Source organism: Thamnophis sirtalis, unplaced genomic scaffold (genome assembly GCF_051295495.1).
Source record: "Thamnophis sirtalis isolate CommonGarterSnake01/CBP01778 unplaced genomic scaffold, rThaSir2_p1.2 scaffold_1, whole genome shotgun sequence".
Taxonomy (NCBI): domain Eukaryota; kingdom Metazoa; phylum Chordata; class Lepidosauria; order Squamata; family Natricidae; genus Thamnophis; species Thamnophis sirtalis.
The window spans coordinates 155,081,696-155,102,060 of record NW_028261381.1 but is presented as its reverse complement, the minus strand read 5'-3'; the positions used below and the strand labels follow the sequence as shown (position 1 = coordinate 155,102,060).

At 41.3% G+C, this 20,365-nt stretch overlaps 1 protein-coding gene across 7 annotated transcripts in view; it reads left to right on the top strand.

Annotated features, from left to right (window-relative positions):
- Positions 1 to 7,943, top strand: part of FERMT2 (FERM domain containing kindlin 2) — an 81,031-nt gene extending 73,088 nt beyond the window's left edge. For 5 of the 7 annotated variants that reach the window (XM_087728513.1, XM_087728506.1, XM_087728528.1 and 2 more), the window contains 4 exons: positions 200 to 220; positions 3,259 to 3,383; positions 4,270 to 4,411; positions 6,241 to 7,943. In XM_087728513.1, coding sequence (XP_087584639.1) covers positions 200 to 220; positions 3,259 to 3,383; positions 4,270 to 4,411; positions 6,241 to 6,414 — 462 coding nt within the window. In that variant the 3' untranslated portion in view covers positions 6,415 to 7,943. The remainder of the gene's footprint in view (positions 1 to 199; positions 221 to 3,258; positions 3,384 to 4,269; positions 4,412 to 6,240) is intronic. The other 2 variants (XM_087728539.1, XM_087728498.1) reach the window with 1 other exon arrangement.
- The last annotated feature ends 12,422 nt before the right edge of the window (positions 7,944 to 20,365 follow it).

Here is a 20,365-nt window from a genome sequence, read left to right as displayed (position 1 = left end):
CCCTCCCCCACATGTTTTTCCATTTTCATATTCATTTCTTGCTACTTTTTCTCCCCATGAAAGATTTTTTAAAAAAAAAATTGGTTTCACTGTTGATAATTTGCACATTTTCCTTCCTTTGCTTTAATGCCATTTTTCTGATTGCTTTTTTTTTCTCTGCTTTCTTTTCTTTTCTTTTCTTCGCATTTGTCCTCTGCAGCCAGGCTATATAAGAGATTTGGTAAGTGACAGTAAACCTAAAATAAACAAGCATGAAGACTTTGCTGTTTTATTAATATAACCTTGTAGAGATGCATATCAAGAGACAAAGCATATATTGAGCAATAAGTATTTTGGAGTAACTTTGGGCCATAATGTTGTAAATAAGATTTAATGGAATTATCTGGTTTCCTTCAACAATGTCTACTAAACTTTTCTTCTGGGACAGAAGTGTGCTGTGTTTTTTAATGTGATGCACCTTTTGTTTTGTTGCCTTCTTGTCTCAATTTCTTTCTGCTCCCTGGCACAGATTTCTTCACATATTGCATTATGATAGAATAATAATGCAATAATATTATAGATAATATAATATATTATACTATATTATAATTATATAATTATATTAGATAATTAGATAATAATATTATATTATAGAAATCCTAGCGCAAGATGTGATAAGGGACATGAAATTATTAAATATATATAAATGCTATCTGCCAAACAAATTCTGCTCAATTCAGAGGTAGCAAAATTCTAAATAAGAACTGGTGGAGAACAGGTTTGTGGCTGTCATATCTTTCTTATGTGAATCGTTTACACTAATCTGATTAGTTGCTGCTAAGAACAGGATGCTCAACTAGATAGAATTTTAGACTGATGGAAAGGAGTCACTTATTTTTATATTCTAGCTGAGCAGTTCAGTGAAAAACGGACAGTTCTGCTGCAACTGTTTTAAGTTTAGAAGACCTAAAAGGAGCTAACTATAATTTGCAGCCATTTTTATTTCTCCAGTACATTGCTTATATATATACCATATTTTTCGTAGTATAAAATGTACTTCCCCCCTCTAAAAGAGGGTGAAAATTTGGGTGTGTCTTATACACTAAATTTAGCCCCACCCACCCACCGGCCCCACCCTTTGGCCTCTGCCTCCCAGCAATATGCCTCCTTGCAGCAAACAGCGAACAGCCTGTTTCAGCTTCAGCACAGCCTGATTAGCACAAGCAGCTGATTGTTGGTTGGATCGGCCTCCCAACCATCAGCTGTTTCAGGTTGCAGGGATTGCCATTGCCTATTGCAGCCTCCATGCGCCCCATTTTTGGCCTCTGCCCACCCTGTTTTCAATCTCCTTGCATCCCATTTTCTGTCCATTCTGATCCCCGCCATCTGGAACGGGCGGAAAATGGGGCACATGGAGGCCGAAAACGGGGCATGCAAAAGCTGAAAATGGAACGTGTGGAGGCAGCAATAGGTTATGGCAATCCTTGCAGCATGAAACAGCTGATCATCGGGCCTCTCGACAATCAGCTGCTTGTGCTAATTAGGCTGTGCTGAATCTGAAAAGGGCTGTTTGCTGTTTGCTACAAGGAGGCGAATTGCTGGGAGGCAGAGGCAAATTCCCCCCCCCCAATTGTTTTCCTCCCCAAAAGCTAGGTGCCTCATACTTCGGAGGGTCTTATACTCCTAAAAATATGGTATCTCCTGTGGTTTCTTCTGTACTTTTACCATTTTTAATCTACATTAATTTTTAAAATCTTAGCCCCGGGATGGAATGAGAAATAAACAAACAATCCATTTATAGTCTAAAAAAAATTAAAAAACGATAAAAATCATCACAGAGGAAAAGAAAAATTGACATTTTGAGATTAGGAATCAAACACGTGCCGTCTTCGTAGATTATCATGTGGTAAATGCATGTCCATCAATATCTTGCTTTATGGCAACCAGAGATGCAGATGGCAGGAGAAAGTTAGAATAGGAAGAGCTGTAATTAGAGAAGATGAAGCCAACCTTTTCCTACTTGGATCCAAGAAGCCAGGAGACAGACAATGAGCAAACTTTAGATTTCTCAGGGCAGAAAGCCAGTTTTGAGCAAAAAATCCACACCCAACTCCTGTAATAATTATTGCTAGAAAGGAAGATTCTTTGCCAGGTTATACTTTACTTGTTAGAAAGTGTTTGCTCTTTTTTTGTGAGTAAAAACTTGTTCAGTGCATTATTAATACCCTTTTGAATGGATGAAGAGTAGAATGAGGATGAAAATGGGATTTTTTCCCCTTCCTGTGCATACCCAGTGACTCATTTATCCATCTATCAGAACAGACATTTTCTTCAAATGAATTTGTTTGGGAGCTGGAATTTACCTAGTTGGCTTTTTATGGATTAGGGCAGAAAGGATAAAAAGGAATGGGCAGGAGGAAGAATCAAAGACTGTGCTGGCATATGCTGCATTTTTGATGAACTTATGATCATGAGTTGCCCAACGTCTAATTTTCTTGGTTTGTATGATTAACCACATCCTAGATTACAATATCTTTGGCTATTTGTGATTCAGAGTATGATGCAAACACAGTTAAAGGGAAAAAGAAAGGGAACAGCATACTGGGTACATTTGCCCAATGTTCCTGTTTGAATCCAGAAACACACATGTGCATGCGCACAGTTATTTCTTCTGGATTCAAGTGAGGAGAAAATAATTTGTTTTCCTGATATTTTAAATAACATTCAGGAAGCCAAATTCTTGCCACATTTGTTATAAAAAGATGTGCTGTTGTGCTTGCTGTAGGGAATACATTATCTTTTAAACTACCATATCATTTTTGTAGTTCTAATTCTGCAAATAGCTGATCTTTGTAGTTTGCTCTAGTATCTTTTGTATATTAAGGCCAATTCTTCATTAGAAGGAAGAGAAGCTGAACTTGCATAATCCCAGATAGTTCTCCATCCCATGAAACCTCTTCCTCCCATTTCATATGATATATCATTGTTACAGCTGTTCCCCTGAAAATCCCAGTTTTAAGAAATGTGCATATAGAAGAAAATGTTCTCCAGTTAGTCTTAAACTGACAGTTAACAGAATATAGAAAAGGTGTTTCACAGATTAAAGTTAGTGGAGTAGGGGGACTGAATAGTATTGAATCACCTCTTCTTTCTCCTTCATTTTTTGGTCTCTCTCTCTTGGTACTGCTCTCCCTTCATTCTGCCTCCCTTCCCATCCTTTATAAATTGTGCCTGGAATTCAGATCAGTTGCCTCAAGTATTTTTGTGTCACCCTTACAGATCACTGCCCGGATCTTAGAGGCCCATCAGAATGTCGCTCAGATGAGCCTCATTGAAGCCAAAATGAGGTTTATTCAAGCTTGGCAGTCCTTACCAGAGTTCGGCATTACACACTTTATTGCAAGGTCTGTGACTCCATAAATGTCCAGTCAAAAATTCCATGTTTGCGTGTGGGCAGTTACTAAAGGCTGAGATTTCTTGGGTCATGACAGCTAACCCAAATATTGAATTGGGTGTGCAGCAGAGGTGGTATTCTGCTGGTTTGCCCCGGTTTGGGTGAACTGGTAGCGGCGGCAGGCTCCACCCACCTGCCCAGACGTCATCACAAACACACAGCGCGAAGCAAGCGCAGACAAACACTCCCAGTTCTGAACCAATAGCAAAGATAAGCGGAAACCATTACTGGTGCACCGGTATTGAATTTTGCATAGCAAGTAAAGGGCGCTTTACTACTCCAATTTGAATGAAGGGGGAAATGTTACTTTTGATCTTCTTAAAAAAAACTAAAAATAACTCATAAATGGTTTATTATAAGAATGACTAAAATAAAAAGTAATATAGTACATGATCTGAGTCATCTTATAGAGAGCCAATTTTCAAATGCAAAGATGGTTTTCTGAGACAGCTGGTATATCTAAATTCAAAAGTTTAAAAATTCCCCAAGTGTCTAACCAGACAGGAGTTTACTTGTTACGTCTTGGCCTGACAGAGAATATTTTAAAAAACAAAAATCTTGGTTTGACATATAATAAAGCAAGGATTCCTTAATATCTCTGTATGAGGCTGACTGATAAGTCATGTTATCATTAATGCAGAAGCAAGGTAGAACTAGTTGTGCAGAAGCCGAAAGCTTGCCTAAGACTTATTCCTGTTACAGTCACTCAAGGCCATTTGAATGCACACACAGGGAAACAGTGTCTCAGAAGGCCAATTGTTCTTGAATGCCTTATCATTGGGAAACTTGAGGAAAACATTGCTGAAGGTGTTCCTTGTAACATGCAAAAAATGCAGGTTCCAAGGTGGGAAGAAGGAAGAACTTATTGGAATTGCCTACAACCGGCTGATACGGATGGATGCCAGCACCAGTGATGCCATCAAGACATGGCGGTTCAGCAATATGAAACAGTGGAATGTGAACTGGGAAATCAAAATGGTAAGCAAGGACTTTCCCACAAAGTTTTCTGGTCCTGCTGAAATCTGAGATATTTCAGTTCACTGACATTTTTGATGTATGTTGTTTAAGGTATGAGATAGTATTTCTGCCTTCAGGCTTTGGTAGCGTCTTTACTTTTATTTCTTGGGTATTGTTCTTTTTTTAATCTTCCTTCCTTCCCTTTCTTTCTTTCTTTCTTTCTTTCTTTCCTTCCTTTCTTTTTTCTTTCTTTTTTTAAAAAAAGCCAAAACAAGCTCTTATCTATTAGTAGCCCCTCTTAATTGTGAAGCTGACTGTGGGTCTTTGTTTTGTTATGAAGAAAGAAATGGGAAGAAGAGCATAACATCCCGATCTTTCTCAACTCACAAAAAGCAGTGTTGTTCTCAGTAAAGAAAGACCTTCTTGTATCACACTCTTAGATAACATTTTGGAAATCCAGAACTTGGTAGATAAAAGAATTCATGTGACCCATAGAAACAGCACTTACTAACTGATGATTTGACCATTTAATCAGTTCGTGTCTTGTTGAAGGATGTGGTGTTCCTTTGATAAGAAATCTGACTAATGAAATAGAAAGCTGCTCAAAATCCTTCTAGCTTGGTAATCATAAGAAAAGATATAGTCAGAGGAATTGCCTCTCAGAGAAATCAGTCTGATCCAGTGGTGGGTTCTGGATCCTGTTCAAATTGGAATGGTTGGAACGGGCCCAACGGCGTCCACATGGACGCGCGCAGCACACACATGCATCTTAGCGCCTCTGCAACACTCCAGCTGCTCAGACCAGTAAGGAGCTCAGGTGGGCCCTCCGGAGCACCGTACCGGTATCCGGTGTTCCGGGCAGGCTCCAATACGCCTGTACTGGGGCATACCGCCTGTAACCCACCACTGGTCTGATCCTATAATTTACAGTAACCTGTGGAATCCAGAAGGCTACCTTCAGCTATAACAGGGGGGTCAAACTCGATTTCATTAAGGGCCGCATCAGGGTTGTCAGGTGCAGGGATCGAAGGTGTGGCCAGGGTGGGCATGGCAAGCTCGACATCACTCGTGTTGGGGGGCGCCTGTGGCGGCCCAAGCAATCTGCTAGAGAAAACAGGCTCCCAAGTCCCATTTTCGACTGTGACTGCCTCCTGCAACCCTCTGCCAGCAAAAATGCACATGGCTCTTCCAAACTTTATTTTCGCTAGCAGACACATCACAGGCTTTTTCCAGGGTGGCCCTGTGGGCCAGATCTAAGCACCCCATGGGCCGGATCCAGCCCCTGGGCTATAATAACATAATGGTATTTAGCATTTCAAGTGTTGAACATACCGTTTAACATTAATAACATTATTAATCTTGTAAACAGCAGCCTGAAAGAACTGACTTAAAAGTCAGCTTCAAAGCAAGGATTTCCTTTTTGATTGCTAGGTTACACTGACTGCAGTTTTCCCTGCGATTAAATCTCTCTGGTCATCAAAAAAACAATAAAGTTCCTTTTTTGGCTTTACATCTCAATCTCCTGTGGACATGAACCTTCTTCTTAGGCAGAATTCACACCACAATTTGCCAAGCCATTCAAACTGGGTAGGCTTTGTTAGTACCAACTTTCATTCGTCGTTCAGTGCCATGATCTGATCTATATATGATTAACTATAATTTTGCAGTTCGAATATCTTTGCAAACATTGATGGTTTCACACACCAACCCTCCTGTTTCTTCAGGTTGGGCAAGGACAGAAGCTGCTCCGGGTTTATATTTATTGCAGTATATTTATTCTTATCTCCATGTGAGCTTAGTGAAAGTATTGAAGCTTTATAAATCATTGGCTGGATTTCTTGCACCTCTAGGTGACTGTAGAATTTGCAGATGAAGTCCGATTATCTTTCATCTGCACGGAAGTGGATTGCAAAGTGGTGCATGAGTTCATTGGTGGCTACATTTTCCTGTCGACACGTGCAAAAGATCAGAATGAAAGCTTAGATGAAGAGATGTTCTACAAGCTCACCAGCGGCTGGGTGTGAGTTGGATGAGACTGCCTGTTCTACTGACATAAACTAAATGGTGATATTAATATTTAACTCAAAAGCTGTTCTTGGAAATATGCTGCTTAATCAAATTAAGCTTGAAGTGTATCTTTTCTTGTTTTTAATATGGAAACTTGCATTAGCAGATACATTTTTACCTGCGCTAAACAGCGCTTCCGTTAATCTGCTACGCAAAACCAAAACACAGCTCATGCCATGCCTAAGTTTGTGCCTCTTTTCCCCTCTCTCAGCAAAATGAGGGGCTGATCAGGTTAATTTCTGACAAATGTAAGCTAACCAAATCATTTTTAAAACAAAATTAAAACTCTAAAGCCATTTAACTATTTAGATACCCAGGGCCTAATCTATATGAAGTGTATTTATCATGTTTAATGCATGTTTTATGAGGTTTTATATATATTGTAATTATGTGTTCTTCCTTCCTATGTTTAAGGTAAAAATTTTGGAGTGCAATCCAGGAAGGTTCTTTCTTTCTTTCTTTCTTTCTTTCTTTCTTTCTTTCTTTCTTTCTTTCTTTCTCTTTCTTTCTTTTCTTTCTTTCTTTTTCTTTTTCTGACTTTCTTTCCTTCCTTCCTTCTCTCTTTCCTCTCTCCCTCCCCCCACTCTCTCTCTCCCTCCCTCCCCCCTCCCTCTTCCCTTCTCCCCCATATATTTTAGTGGGGTTTGTCCCTGGGCTCTCTTGTGCATCATGGTGCTTGGTGGACTGTGTCCTTTATCCCATATGTTTTTTCACACTACATTAGCCTTTCTCATATTGCTGTTCCTCAGATGTCTTGTACCACAATTCCCAGAATTCCAAGCGTTCTGATTTGGATATTGGGAGTTGATGTCTAGGACATCTGGAAGCACTAACTTGAATTCTTAAGACATAATCAGGTCTCTTGTAGGAGCCTGAAGGTTTTTTTGTAAAAGCTAGCCTGAGTGGCCTTGACAAATACTGGCAAATTTGGTTCCAAACGTATCTGTTTTCCCCTTTGATAATCATGTCTGTGCTCTTTCCTGTCCTCTGTATTTTTTTAACACTATATTGTATTACAAACACCTTTAGTATTCACCAGCATAGCCACTCTTTATCTAAGATGATATGCAAAATCTTTTCATAACAATATGAAGTAAAGGTCTATGAAGTATAAGAATTTTTGTTTTGTTTTATGTAACTAATGTAAAAAGAAAAACACAAATTTTATAAATGTGTACAGGTTTTTCTTTTAAAGCTAGCCTCACAAGCCAAAGTAGGAGGAATCGCAATAGTATCAAATATATTAGCCTTACAGTATATTTTTTAATGTAAGTTAAGTTTCTGATTTTGTTACAGCTGTGCCACAAAGCCCTTAACAACAATTTACTTTGTTGCCTTGAGTCTGGGGAGGGGGTGTCTCGTTCGAAGATTGTTAGCCCCCAGAGATCCCCCAACACCAAGGGATAAAATCAGTGTTGTCTTCAGTAGTCCAAGACATATGTACAAATGCATTGTATTTTAAATAAAGGTTGGATCTTTTATTTAACATTTCGTCTTTGTCTCAGTTTTTTGTTGCAGCCAGTGAAAATTCACCAACACATTGTTCATATGAATTCAGCTGATGTATTGCAGCATGTGGAATGTAGAATTGAATGTGGCATTATAAAGATACTAACTCGTGCTCGGCATAGCATTCTTGCCCTAATGCAGGGAAGGGTAGGGATTTGAGGCTAGGGTTGGAGGGCTGCATGTTCTCTATAGAAAGATCTAGAAGCCTCCAGAATTTCATAAGTAGTGGGAGGGTTAGACTGAGGCACAGGCACACATTCAGACAGGTAAACTAGGAGCAGGGAGACAATTTTGCTGCACTGGGGAACAATTTCCGCATAGCCCTTAAAACCTGGCTGTTCCGACAGGCCTGGGGCTAAAGACTTGCAGCCCCACTTCGAATGGTATGATTGTTGTGTTTTTTAACTGTGTATGGTCTTTATATTTTGTAACTTTGTTTGTTTTTTCCCTCCTTTGAATTGTGAGCCGCCCTGAGTCCCTTTCAGGGAAAAGGGCGGCATACAAATAAAGTAAATTCAAATTCAAATTCAATTTGACTAGGTAATGATAATCAGGATTACCATTTGTTCATCATGAATACTCAGCAGCAGTCTGGATTCAGGAAAGAAATGCTTACCTTGATAAAATTCATTGGTGAAGAAGTCCATTCTTTAATATATTTAAAATTAAATATATTCCATCATCACTTTCAAAAAGGAAGGTCACAAAGACCTTGACAAAATGCAAACTTGTTCTCCTTCCCATTCATCCCAAACCCAAATTCAAATGGATTCAAGACCCTCCTTTTCCTTGGCTATAATCCTGAAGAAGGAAAAACACGTTCTGGAAAGCGCAAACACTTTCCAGCAGATCAACCAGGTTTTGCATTCCAGACAATATCCAGGAACAAATAACTAGTAAATATACAAAGAGACACACTTCCATTCATTCATTTCACAAAAAAAATAGCTCCTGCTGCATTTCCTGTTATTAAAATCATAATCTTTTGGCCATAATAAGATTTCCTAGATTTAGTCGGTCTTGAATGTTCCAAAGTCAATGGTAATTATATTTGGGAGATAAGATGACCTGTTCTGCAAACCAGACTATAAATGTTTAGGGCTAAACATTGTCTCTCCAGCCTTGATTTACAAGAGTAATGAAATCAAAGAGCTATGTCATAGAGATCAATTCTGCTGGAAGGATAATTACTTAACAATCGTTTTTTTTCCTGTGTGGTATGGTATGTAGGTTACCAAACAAACAAGGCCTGTCTATTATTTAGTATAGTATAACAATAACTCAAAAATTATATGAAACTTTATCTTGGGGCGGGTTGTATCATCCTTCATTATATTCTTGCAAACGTTCTGTCAGGAGAAGCATATTATTGATTTCAGCCTAATTGGTTGTTTTAAAACCATGAAACACCAGAATTTATTTATGGGGAGGGAGTTGAAAAGAGTACCGTATTTTCACGACTATAAGCCGCACTGAAAATCCTAAAATTTGATCCAAAATCGGCAGTGCGGCTTATAACCCGGTGCGCTTTATATGTGGAAAAAGATCTCCCAGCTGCTTTGCTCCTCGCGACTGCAATAGATGTCCAGAAGCGGCTTTTGGGGCTAATGGGGATTGGATTTCCAGCTCGATAGCCCCTGCCGCTTCTGGACGTCTATTGAAGTTGTGAGGAGCCGAGGAGAGTGTGGAGAAGAGCGCGCGACGGTTCTTGGCGCTCCGGGAAGCAGGAGAGGCGCGCGGTTTGGTTTCTCCTCCCTGGACGTCGCAGCAGCAGCCCCAAGCGCACCGATCCCTGTGTTTTTCGCATCGGGGCATGCTCTTGCAGCACACCCCGATGCGAAAAACACAGAGATCGGTGCGCTTGGGGCTGCTGCTGCGACGTCCAGGGAGGAGAAACCAAACCGCGTGCCTCTCCCGCTTCCCGGAGCGCCAAGAACCGTCGCGCGCTCTTCTCCACACTCTCCTCGGCTCCTCACAACTTCAATAGACGTCCAGAAGCAGCAGGGGCTATCGAGCTGGAAATCCAATCCCCATTAGCCCCAAAAGCCGCTTCTGGACATCTGTTGCAGTCGCGAGGAGCGGCACGAAGGTTCTTGGCGCTCCAGGAAGCCCCGAAAGCAGCTGGGAGAGGCGCGCGGTTTGGTTTCTCCTCCCTGGACGTCGCAGTAGCAGCCCCAAACTCACCGATCTCTGTGTTTTTCGCATCGGGGTGTGCTGCAAGAGCGGCTTATAACCTGGTGCGCTTTATATGTGGAAAAAGTTTGAAAAATTAACGTTAATTGATACTGCGGCTTATAATCCGGTGCGGCTTTTGGTCGTGAAAATACGGTACAGTATATCTCCTTCATACAGAATTGTGTGAGTAACGGGACTGCTGGAAGCTGCTGTCATGTTTTTGTTTTTTTACTCTAGCATATAATGATTGCTCAGATGATCGTGAATGACAAAACACACAAATACGAAGTTCACCTTCAGTGCTTAAGTATGATTAACAGAATTCTAAAACAGTGCTTTTCAGTCTCAGCAACTTTAGGTTGTGTGCTCTTCAACTCCCAGAATTGGATTTGGCAGCGGGGAATACTATTAATGTTTATCCTTGCTCAGCTTGAGAAGCACTGTTCTAAAATGATGTAACAAGGTAACCAGTAAGAGGGGGATCGACCTGAAAAACAAAGGTTGCGTTCAGATGTTCTAGAATTCTCTATGCAAAAGCACCATGTTTAAGGTAAAGTTTCATGAAAGCATATCCATCCGTTCTTCTTTGGAGGCTATTGCATGAAAATGGTACCCACCTCCAATTGTTTTCTTGGGAATTTCTAGATATCACGGGTATCAAACTCGTGGGCCGGATGCGTCATGCGCTGGCCACACCCACCCTGGTTTAGCGAGGGGGGGATTGTGATACGTCATGTGACGACAACATGACGTCGTGAGTTTGACACCCGTGCTCTATATGAAAGGAAAGCTAAATCAAGTCAGTCCTATGAAGAACTGCTTTAATATAAAGAGCACCAATTATGCTTTCCTGCTTTCTGGGCAGCATGACATCTGCTTCCTTTAAAAACTGAAATCTAGTTAGTAATAAATCATGATTAAGCCAACATGAATATAGCCAGTATTTATCTGAATTCCAGTCACAGGAGGATGTAGAGTTGTATTCACATCCTGCTTGTTAACTTCCAGAAGCATCTAGTAGACCACTGTGGGAAACAGGATGTGCAACCAAATAGGCATTTGATCTGGTTAAACAAAAACTTTCCTTCTGTTCTTCTAATCCCCAAAATTAGCACCAAAGTTAAGGATGTCCAACAGCTTTCTAAATATTCTGTCCCTTGTTACCTATTGGTGGACTGGCTTAGAGTAAGGGGATAGGAGGAGCTGTGGAGCACACCTTGAATATTTGGCAGAATAAACAAATCTTAATTTTTTAAAAGTAAATATATGTGTGTTTGGAATAGGAGATGAGGTAATCCTTTTCATGCATTCTTTACTGTCCACTTGGAACCAAGATTATTATTTCTTAAAAACGCTGTCCTCCTTCCCATGGCCTTTGGCTGACCTGTTTTCCTTCTCATATCTTAATTCCCAGCATTGAGTTCAGCTGTTTCAATGCCTTCCTTTCTATGTTGTATATTGCCTTGATCTTTGTGTAGGCCTTCAACTCAGCAGTTTCCAATGAAATGGCTAGTTGAGTAATTAAGTGATGTGGCTAATCAAAGCAGGATAGTCCCTCACTGTGATCACTATGTAAGAAACTGCAGGCAGAGGTTGAAGAGACAACAACTGTGATAGGATCAAATATACACGGAGCCAAATATTAGGGACTTACAGATTCACATGATACACCAGGCCAAAATGTGGTTGATTATTTTTTTGGCTCAGTATACATGTAAACCAAGGAAATTTCACTATTCTCATCATAAACCATGGTTCAGATAAACAATGATAGAACTGAATGTCTCTATTCTACACTGATTATCAGGTGTATAAAAAGATAGATAGATAGATAGACAGACTGACTGACTGACTGACTGACTGACTGACTGACAGACATACGTATAGAAGAGAAATTAATAAAAGTGGTTGATTTTGCCCCATACAATGAACATTAATTAGCCTAATTAATTTAGCTTAGTGTGTATTACCCAGCTCATGGAGTTAATTTGTCAATATATCATGTGAATCCAGAAAACAGTTGAATAAATTATATAGCAAGAATTTTATTGCATGCTCATCTAGATGCATTTGGAAGCAAGTTTTCTGACTAGGGCAATGATGGCAAAACTTTTGGGCTCGGCATGTCAAAGATTTGGAAAATGCCTAACAACTCTGCTGATATATGTGTGTGTCCCTCACAAGCACAACTTGAACAAAAGAGAAACAATTGTATTCCCTTCCCCCCCCCCCCCATTCATCTAGGCCATCCTGAACAGTGACACTCAGTAGCAGGTTCTGAGGCTGGGCCTGAAGTATATTCTCAAGCCTCAATTTCAGTCCTAGTGCTACCATTGCTACTCCAAAAGGCTGCTTCATGCCAATTCACAAGGAACATGAGCCCTGGGGAATGGTGCCCCTACGGCCGACAGGATCCCCAGGATCTGACATGTGCTACTTATCTTTACTGGGTGTGTACTTCCTGCGGACAGAGCCCTGCGGCCCACCTGAGGCTGGTCCAGAACAACTTTGGAGAATGCTCTTCTGCGGCTTCTGCAGCCTTTAAACACTGCAAAAGCACGTCCCATTCTCACGCAATTTTCCCAGGCTCTGTGGGCTACACGAGAGCACAGGCCTCTCGCGCACCTTCCAGAGACTGCATACCAGCACACCCCATTCTTGCACAACCTCTGAAAATCATGTGAGAACAGAGCGTGCTTTTAAAAATAATTGTCGGGTGTAGGTGAATGCTGGCATGTCCCCCCTCCCCAAACATGGTGTGTCACCTTTGACACACGTGCCATAGGTTCACCATCACTGAACTAGAAAAAATTAATTGGCTATCTAGATCAGGGGTCTTCAACCATGGCAACTTTAAGCCTTGGTGGACTTCAACTCCCAGAAAAATGGACTACTGTGTTTTATATAGCAATAGCTGTGTTTCTCTCTCTCTCTCTCTCTCTCTCTCTCTCTCTCTCTCTCTCTCTCTCTCTCTCTCTCTCTCTCTCTCTCTGTGTGTGTGTGTGTGTGTGTGTGTAATATACTGCTTCACACTCTTCAAGCGGTTTACAGAGTCAGCATATTGTCCCCAATAATCATCTAGATCAGGGGTCCATCCGATAGATAGATGATAGATTGATAGATAGATAGATAGATAGATAGATAGATAGATAGATAGATAGATAGATAGATAGATAGATAGATAGATGATAGATAGATAGATAGATAGAAAGAAAGAAAGAAAGAAAATAGATAGATAGATAGATAGATGATAGAGAGATAGATAAATGATAGATAGAGATACACACACACATAAATAAGAACACAGTAGTCCATTTTTCTCCCATTGTGATGAGATTTACCGTAGATTCTTAGAAGGGCTGGCGATAACTCTTTACTGCCATCTAGGGACCCCAAGAGGAAATGATCTGTTTCCATCTGCTAAACAGATTAGGAAGACCAACTGTGGGAAGATTCAGAGAAAATTCACCCCTTGGTCCTTCTTCCTTTTGCTTCGCTGCTCCCTATCCCTGAAGCCAAGTTTGAGTATTTGCCCTCCAGCAGGGACTTTTCAGAAGCTCCAGCTGGGATGCAAAGCTGTAATAAAGAAGTCTGGCAAGAACTTGAGATTTGAGATTTGTCTTTCCAGCAGTGCCCTCACCACCATGTTAAAGAAATTTTCCAGACGGGGGTGAATCTACTGATGCTCCAAACTTCAACTTGCTGCTTGGTCACCCTTCTCTTTCCTACCAACTTTCACAGCCTTATAGATTTCTCAAGAGAGGTAGGTCTTCTCATGATTTGCCCCAAAATATGATAATCTGTCCTTGGTCATTTGTGCCTCGAATGGGAACTCTGGTTGATTTATTCAATGATCCATTTATTTGTTTTCATGGCTATCCATGATATTCTCAGAAGTCTTCTCACACATGAAAGCTCAAAAGCATATATTTCCTATCTTGGTTCTTTAAAGCCCAGACTTGATTTAGGTAAGAAACTAACAGAGTTCTGTTTATCCCTCTCCCTTTTATTCAGGGGGGATAAATTTCTGGCCACTTAGATTTGTCATGTATCTTCTTCACTTTTATGTGGATTGTGGGAAGTGGGGAGATGAGTATTATTACCCTATTAAAATGTAAACAGTGCAGGGAGGTGCAGTGTTCTGACGTAGCCCTCCCAAGATCATGAAGCAGACTCCTCGTCCCGATAAAACCTCTTTTAATTAGGTTAAAGGGAATTCCTCTCCAGCAAAGTCCCGGCAAACAGTCTTTCATAAGATTTCATAACTACAGACCTTTATCAGGCTTGGAGAGTTGCCCAGCAGATATCTTCCAAACGCCACGCTGTAGCAGCAACTTGGCAAGAAGTCAGGAACAGATCTTCACCCTAATGAATTGAACTAATTGTCTCTTGCAAACTCCCCTCCCCTTTTGCTCCTCTTTATTCACTATGGGAGGGGCCATTCCCCATCCACCTGGGCCTTTACTCCAGAGTTGGCCTTTGTTCCTTAGCTGTTCCCTTCTCCTGGCAGCTCTGTGCATGCACACATTGGGAACAGGTCCCAGCTGTTCTTCTGCCCACTGATATCCGACTCCGAAGGCAGCTGATAACTGTTGGATGGCCTTGGCTGTAATGTTCCCGTGGTTCGCCCATGAGGCCAATGTTGAGAAAAGACAGGAGACAACCTTTCTCGGGATGGAACGACCCAGATTGGAGTCTGAGAGCCCATTTTATTGAGATAGGACAAAGGCAGGAGGAGCAATAGCATGTGAGTAAAAACAGCCTGTAAAAGTACAATTTCTAATCTACTGCTCAGTCTGTATATGGTCAAATCCTGGACGTCAATGGTAGGGCACATCTCAGAATGTTATGTTATGCACTATCAGGATGTTATGGCGTTCTAGGAGTTTGTTTTCTCCTGTGTGATTCAGCGTGGCTCTGCAACTATATTACAACACCTGGCCCTATCTCTGCCTCCGACACAGACCACTCAGACTCCAGGATTCCTCACTATCTGAGTCTGCCATCAGCTCCGCTGGCCGCTAGCGGGCTACAACAGGTTGTGAGTGGGGTGAGTGGGGTAGTGAGGGGTATTGTGGGTAAATCTGCATAGAGACATGTGTGGTCTTCACCCACCACTCAGTATTAGAGCGTCAAGGTGAAAAAGCTTGTTTACCTCTGCCAAAGAGACTCTTTTTGCATTCAGATATATTTCACTTGTTATCCTTGCTTTCTTCTTCTTTCAACAGAAGAACAAAGTGTGCCTCTAACTTTAACTAAGAACAGAAACAAAGAAAGGTGCTTTAAACTCAGAGACTGTGATGCAGATGTGGGAAAAACTTTCCCAGAGATTTCTCTAGCCTAGTGCCCACTAGGTATATACTACTGTATTGGACCACAGGTAGCATAACCTCTATACCAGTGGTAGTCAACCTGGTCACTAGTGGGCGTTCCAGCTTTCATGGTGGGCGGTAGGGGTTTGCTGTAACTCTGCTTTATAAATGTTATAAAGTAAAGTTACTTCCCTACTTTATAAATCACCATTACTGTGGGACCAGTGGGCAGTTAGAAAATGTTACTACTAACAGAGATACTAAAGTGGGCGATAGGTAAAAACGGTTGACTACCCCTGCTCTAGACAACCAGACCATTATTTGGTGAAGAAGGTTCAAAACCACTCTCCCTTAATCCAGTTCTTAGCCATTTTTCTTTGCTGAACAGGAGGTGAGACTGCTCAAATTGAGCGCCTTGTTGAGAAAATGTGATGCACGTTTAGAGAATGAATGCTAATAGGAAGGCTTATCTGAATTTGGCAACTGCTATGATTAACCTCTTCTCATGGAAAATGGAACGGCTTCTGTTTTTAATTTCTTTTCTTTTTTAAGATAAAAGCAAAAACAGACCAAAACTGTTATTCTGAGCAACAGAATAATAAAGCCATATGAAGATGTCTGATCTAAAACTCTAAACTAAAAAGTTCCTACAGCACATATGAAAAACCACATGAGCTCCAGCTGGTGTATGTGTGTGTGTGATGATTCACTGGACTTTTATGACAGATTAACCAGTAGCTTCATGAGAGTGACTCACTGGGCCCCCACAAAGGTGGGTGGGGTGATGGGGAAATAGTTATTTTGGATTGTGGGGGTGTGTGTTCCTATACTCCCCATGTGTATTAAATTTACTAAGCAAATAATGCATAAATTGGCATGTTTGGAAATGTTTATTCCATTTGTATGCCAGCATATTCCCGAGGGACTCAGGGGCGGCTAACAAACAAAGGTGGGGGGGGGAATACAAACAACAAAACAAAGACAAAACAAGTTAAAAACAAAAACAACAGTCACAACAATTCAAGTGGGGCTGGGAACTCATCAGCCCCAGGCCTGCCGGAACAGCCAGGTCTTAATGACTTTGCGGAAAGCCTGAAGGATGGTGAGGGTCCCGATCTCTACGGGGAGATCGTTCCAGAGGGCCGGAGCAGCCACAGAGAAGGCCCTCCCCCGAGGGGTCGACAGTCGACATTGGCTAGCAGATGGTATTCGGAGGAGGCCTAATCTGTGGGATCTAATTGGTCGTAGGGAGGTAATTGGCAGGAGGCGGTCTCTCAAGTACCCAGGTCCAATACCATGTAGGGCTTTAAAAGTAACGACTAGCACCTTGAAGCACGTCTGGAGCCCAACAGGCAGCCAGTGCAGCTCACGGAGGATAGGTGTAACGTGGGTGTACCGAAGTGCACCCACAATCGCTCGCGCGGCTGCATTCTGGATAAGGTGAAGTCTCCGAATGCTCTTCAAGGGCTGCCCCATGTAAAGCGGCATACTTTAAGAGAGCGGGCAAAACTAATCTACTTAGTAATGGCAAAGCAACCCTTTCACTAAAAAAATTTCCTTTCTTAACTCAATCCTCTCTAAATGTGTTGAGGGTGGCTGCTCCGACCCTCTGGAACGAACTCCCCATGGAGATTCGTACCCTCACCACCCTCCAGGCCTTCCGCATAGCCCTTAAAACCTGGCTGTTCCGACAGGCCTGGGGCTAAAGATTCGCTGCCCCTACCTTGAATGGTATGATTGTTGTGCTTTTTAACTATGTATTGTTTTGTGTTCTTGTTAAACTGTTTGTACCCCCCCCCCTCCTTTTTGAGCTGTGAGCCGCCCTGAGTCCCCTTAGGGAAAAGGGCGGCATACAAATGAAATAAAACTCAAACTCAAACTCAAGTTCTCTTCCCCAAACTGCTATCCTCCAGGAACTGCAACTTCAATACTTTGGGACTCCCGGGAGTTACACGCAGGTGTCCCTTTCAAGATCAGCTGTTCCTTACTAAAGTTCTAGTTACATAAAGAAACTGCCTTGCTGTTCGCAATCAAACTGTTCTTCCAATATTTTAACAATATTGTTATTTTTATCATTGTGTATCTGTTGGAGTCCTTGATGCTCTCTGAGCTTGGTGGGTTTTTTGTAGACATTTCATTACCAAACTAGTAACATCAACAATGCACACATGCATCGTCAGGGCACTGATGTTGTTACCTAGTTGGGTAATGAAATGTCTACAAGGAAACCACCAATCTCAGAGAGCTGTTCAACCCTGAGCTACAAATATTTTCTTCTGTACTGCTGCTTTCTTCCCGTGTTTTAAGGTTGTGCTAACCAATGTGACTGATTCCCCAAAAACTATGCTGATGTTAATTCTTTCATGGGGAGATTACAGGATGTGTCCATGAAGTCCCCAGGAATTTAATGCAGCTCAAAGGAGGTTTTACTTTCTGATATCATTGTTGTGGATGTCCTAAAAACTCTGTGTCAGACAGCCAGCTATCCTGGAAGTGTTTCAAAGACTTCTCCTCCTGGAAAAGATATTTATTTTAAGACTTTATTCTCGGATGCTTTGAAATTCTTTTCTTACTTCCTTGGTGGGATGTTTTTTTTCTGTTTTTGAAGGTAGTTGGGGTTATTGTTGCTAGTGTCATCTTCAGATAGACACCATTCTGGAGCTCCTTTGGCTGCCCACTTCCCAAACTGAAAAGATCCAATGGGAGAAATTTCGCCCATGGGGTCTTCCCTTGGAATGACTAGAATGGCAGAGGCCAGGGTGGTTGCTGATGGCCAGTGATGAGATATCTAACTACAGTGACGCAGTGGTTAGAGTGTGGTACTGCAGGTTACTTCTGCTGCCTGCCGGCTGCCTGCCATTTGGCAATTCAAATCTCACCAGGCTCAAGGTTGACTCAGCCTTCCATCCTTCCGAGGTGGGTAAAATAAGGAATTGTTGGGGGCAATATGCTGTAAACGCTTAGAGAGGGCTGTAAAGCACTGTTAAGTGGCATATAAAGTGGCACATATTAAGTGGTGCTATTGCTATCTCAATGGGAAAATAAACTTTTCACTCATTTCTTGGCCACTTGCTAACTCAACAGGTGACATGCAAGAATACCACCCCCATCCATGTGAATTGCATCAAAATTCTCCTCTCCTTTGAGAAAAAAAAATCCAAGTGCAAAAACGTCCTTTACAGGTAAAAAAGGAAGTCAGAATATTTCTTTGCATCACCAGGCTAAAAGAAAGAAACCTAATAGTATTCTACTATTTCTCCTTTTCATTGGCTGTTTTCATTGCACAGGAAGCAGATTCCACCCTTTGCTGGGATAGGGAGCTCTAATTAAAGACCCTGGATAATGAGAAGGGCAAAGACCTCATATCCTTCAACTCAAAAATAAACATCTTGGTCAGCTCATCTTTATCAGAAGACAACTGAAGAAGGGGGGTTGTTTCCTCTTTTTTACTGTTAGAATCTGATTGAAGCTTACTAGAAAATTGTTCTTTCATAAACTCCAAAAATTAATATGTTGGGTGTATAGGAAACTCAGTGGAGAAATGACAAAAGCTTCCTTGCCTTGAAAGATCAAATAAATTGGAGGTCAATTTCTTAAAAATAATACATAGTCTTCACTGGACAACCTTTTTTTTTAAAAAGTGCTTCCAGACAGATGCTCCTCCAGTAGCAGAGACCCCTGGTGTAGTCAATGTTTTCCAAAAAGCATCCAGCCAAAATTCCAAAGAAGTATGAAGTTGTAGTGATGGGAGATTTCATTTATCCTCCTGTGTTGGGAGATAGCTTTTGTGGAGTAGGTTCCTTGATTTTGTGTTGCTAAGAACTTTCTTCTTTAGAGTATGGAGGACATCACAGGAAGATCAGCTCTTCTTGGCAATGCTAATCAATAAGAAAGACTTTAAGGGAGAATATTTGTAGCTCAGGGTTGATAGGAGAGGTTCTTGATGCTCTATGGCTCTCAGACATTTTATTATCCAAATATCTGATGATGTTGCCTAGTTTGGGTAAGGAAACATCTACAAGAAAACAATCAAGCTCAGAAAGCACCAAGGAGCCCTAAAGAAAGATTCTGTTGAGTAGAACAAGCAGGAACAATGGAGGAAAAGAATCATGCATTGATACGGAACTCTTTTTAAAAGCAAAACTAAAAACTGCATAATCAAGAAATTATTTTGAATAGAAAGTGTTTTTAATATACTCAGAGTAATTATAAATTTGATTCCATGGTATGTAGGTGTGTGTATATGTATGTATGTATCAGTGGTGGGTTTCAAAAAATTTTGGAACCTATTCTGTGGGTGTGGCCTCCTTTGTGGGAGTGGCTTGCTAGCCATGTGACCTGTGGGAGTGGCTTGCCGGCCATGTGTTTTCTCTCTCTTTCCTTCCTTTTGTCTCTCTGTCCCTTTTTTCTTTCATCTCTCACTCTTTTTCTTTCTTTCTTCTTTTTTTATGTATTTATTTCTTCCTTTCTTTCTCTTTCTCTCTCTCTCTCTCTGTTAGTGTCTGTGTCTGTCTGTGTGTGTGTGTGTGTGTGTGTGTGTGTGTGCGGCAGTGGTGGGTTTCAAAAAATTTTGGAACCTCTTCTGTAGGTGTGGCCTACTTTCCGGGTCCACTGGTGGAACCTCTTCTAATCGGTTCGGTGGATTTGACGAACCGGTTCTACCGAATAGGTGCGAACTGGTAGGAACCCACCTCTGGTATGTATGTATGTATGTATGTATGTATGTATGTATGTATGTATGTATGTATGTATGTATGTATGTATTGTGTCATGTCACAACCCCTGGTATGCCCAAATATGGGAGGAAGCATACTGCTTCCTTTCTCTGTCTATCGGCTCACCCAGGAGACCATCCATACAGAAAGCAATTATTTTTACTGTATATATATGTATATAAGGGTATGGCTAGCTG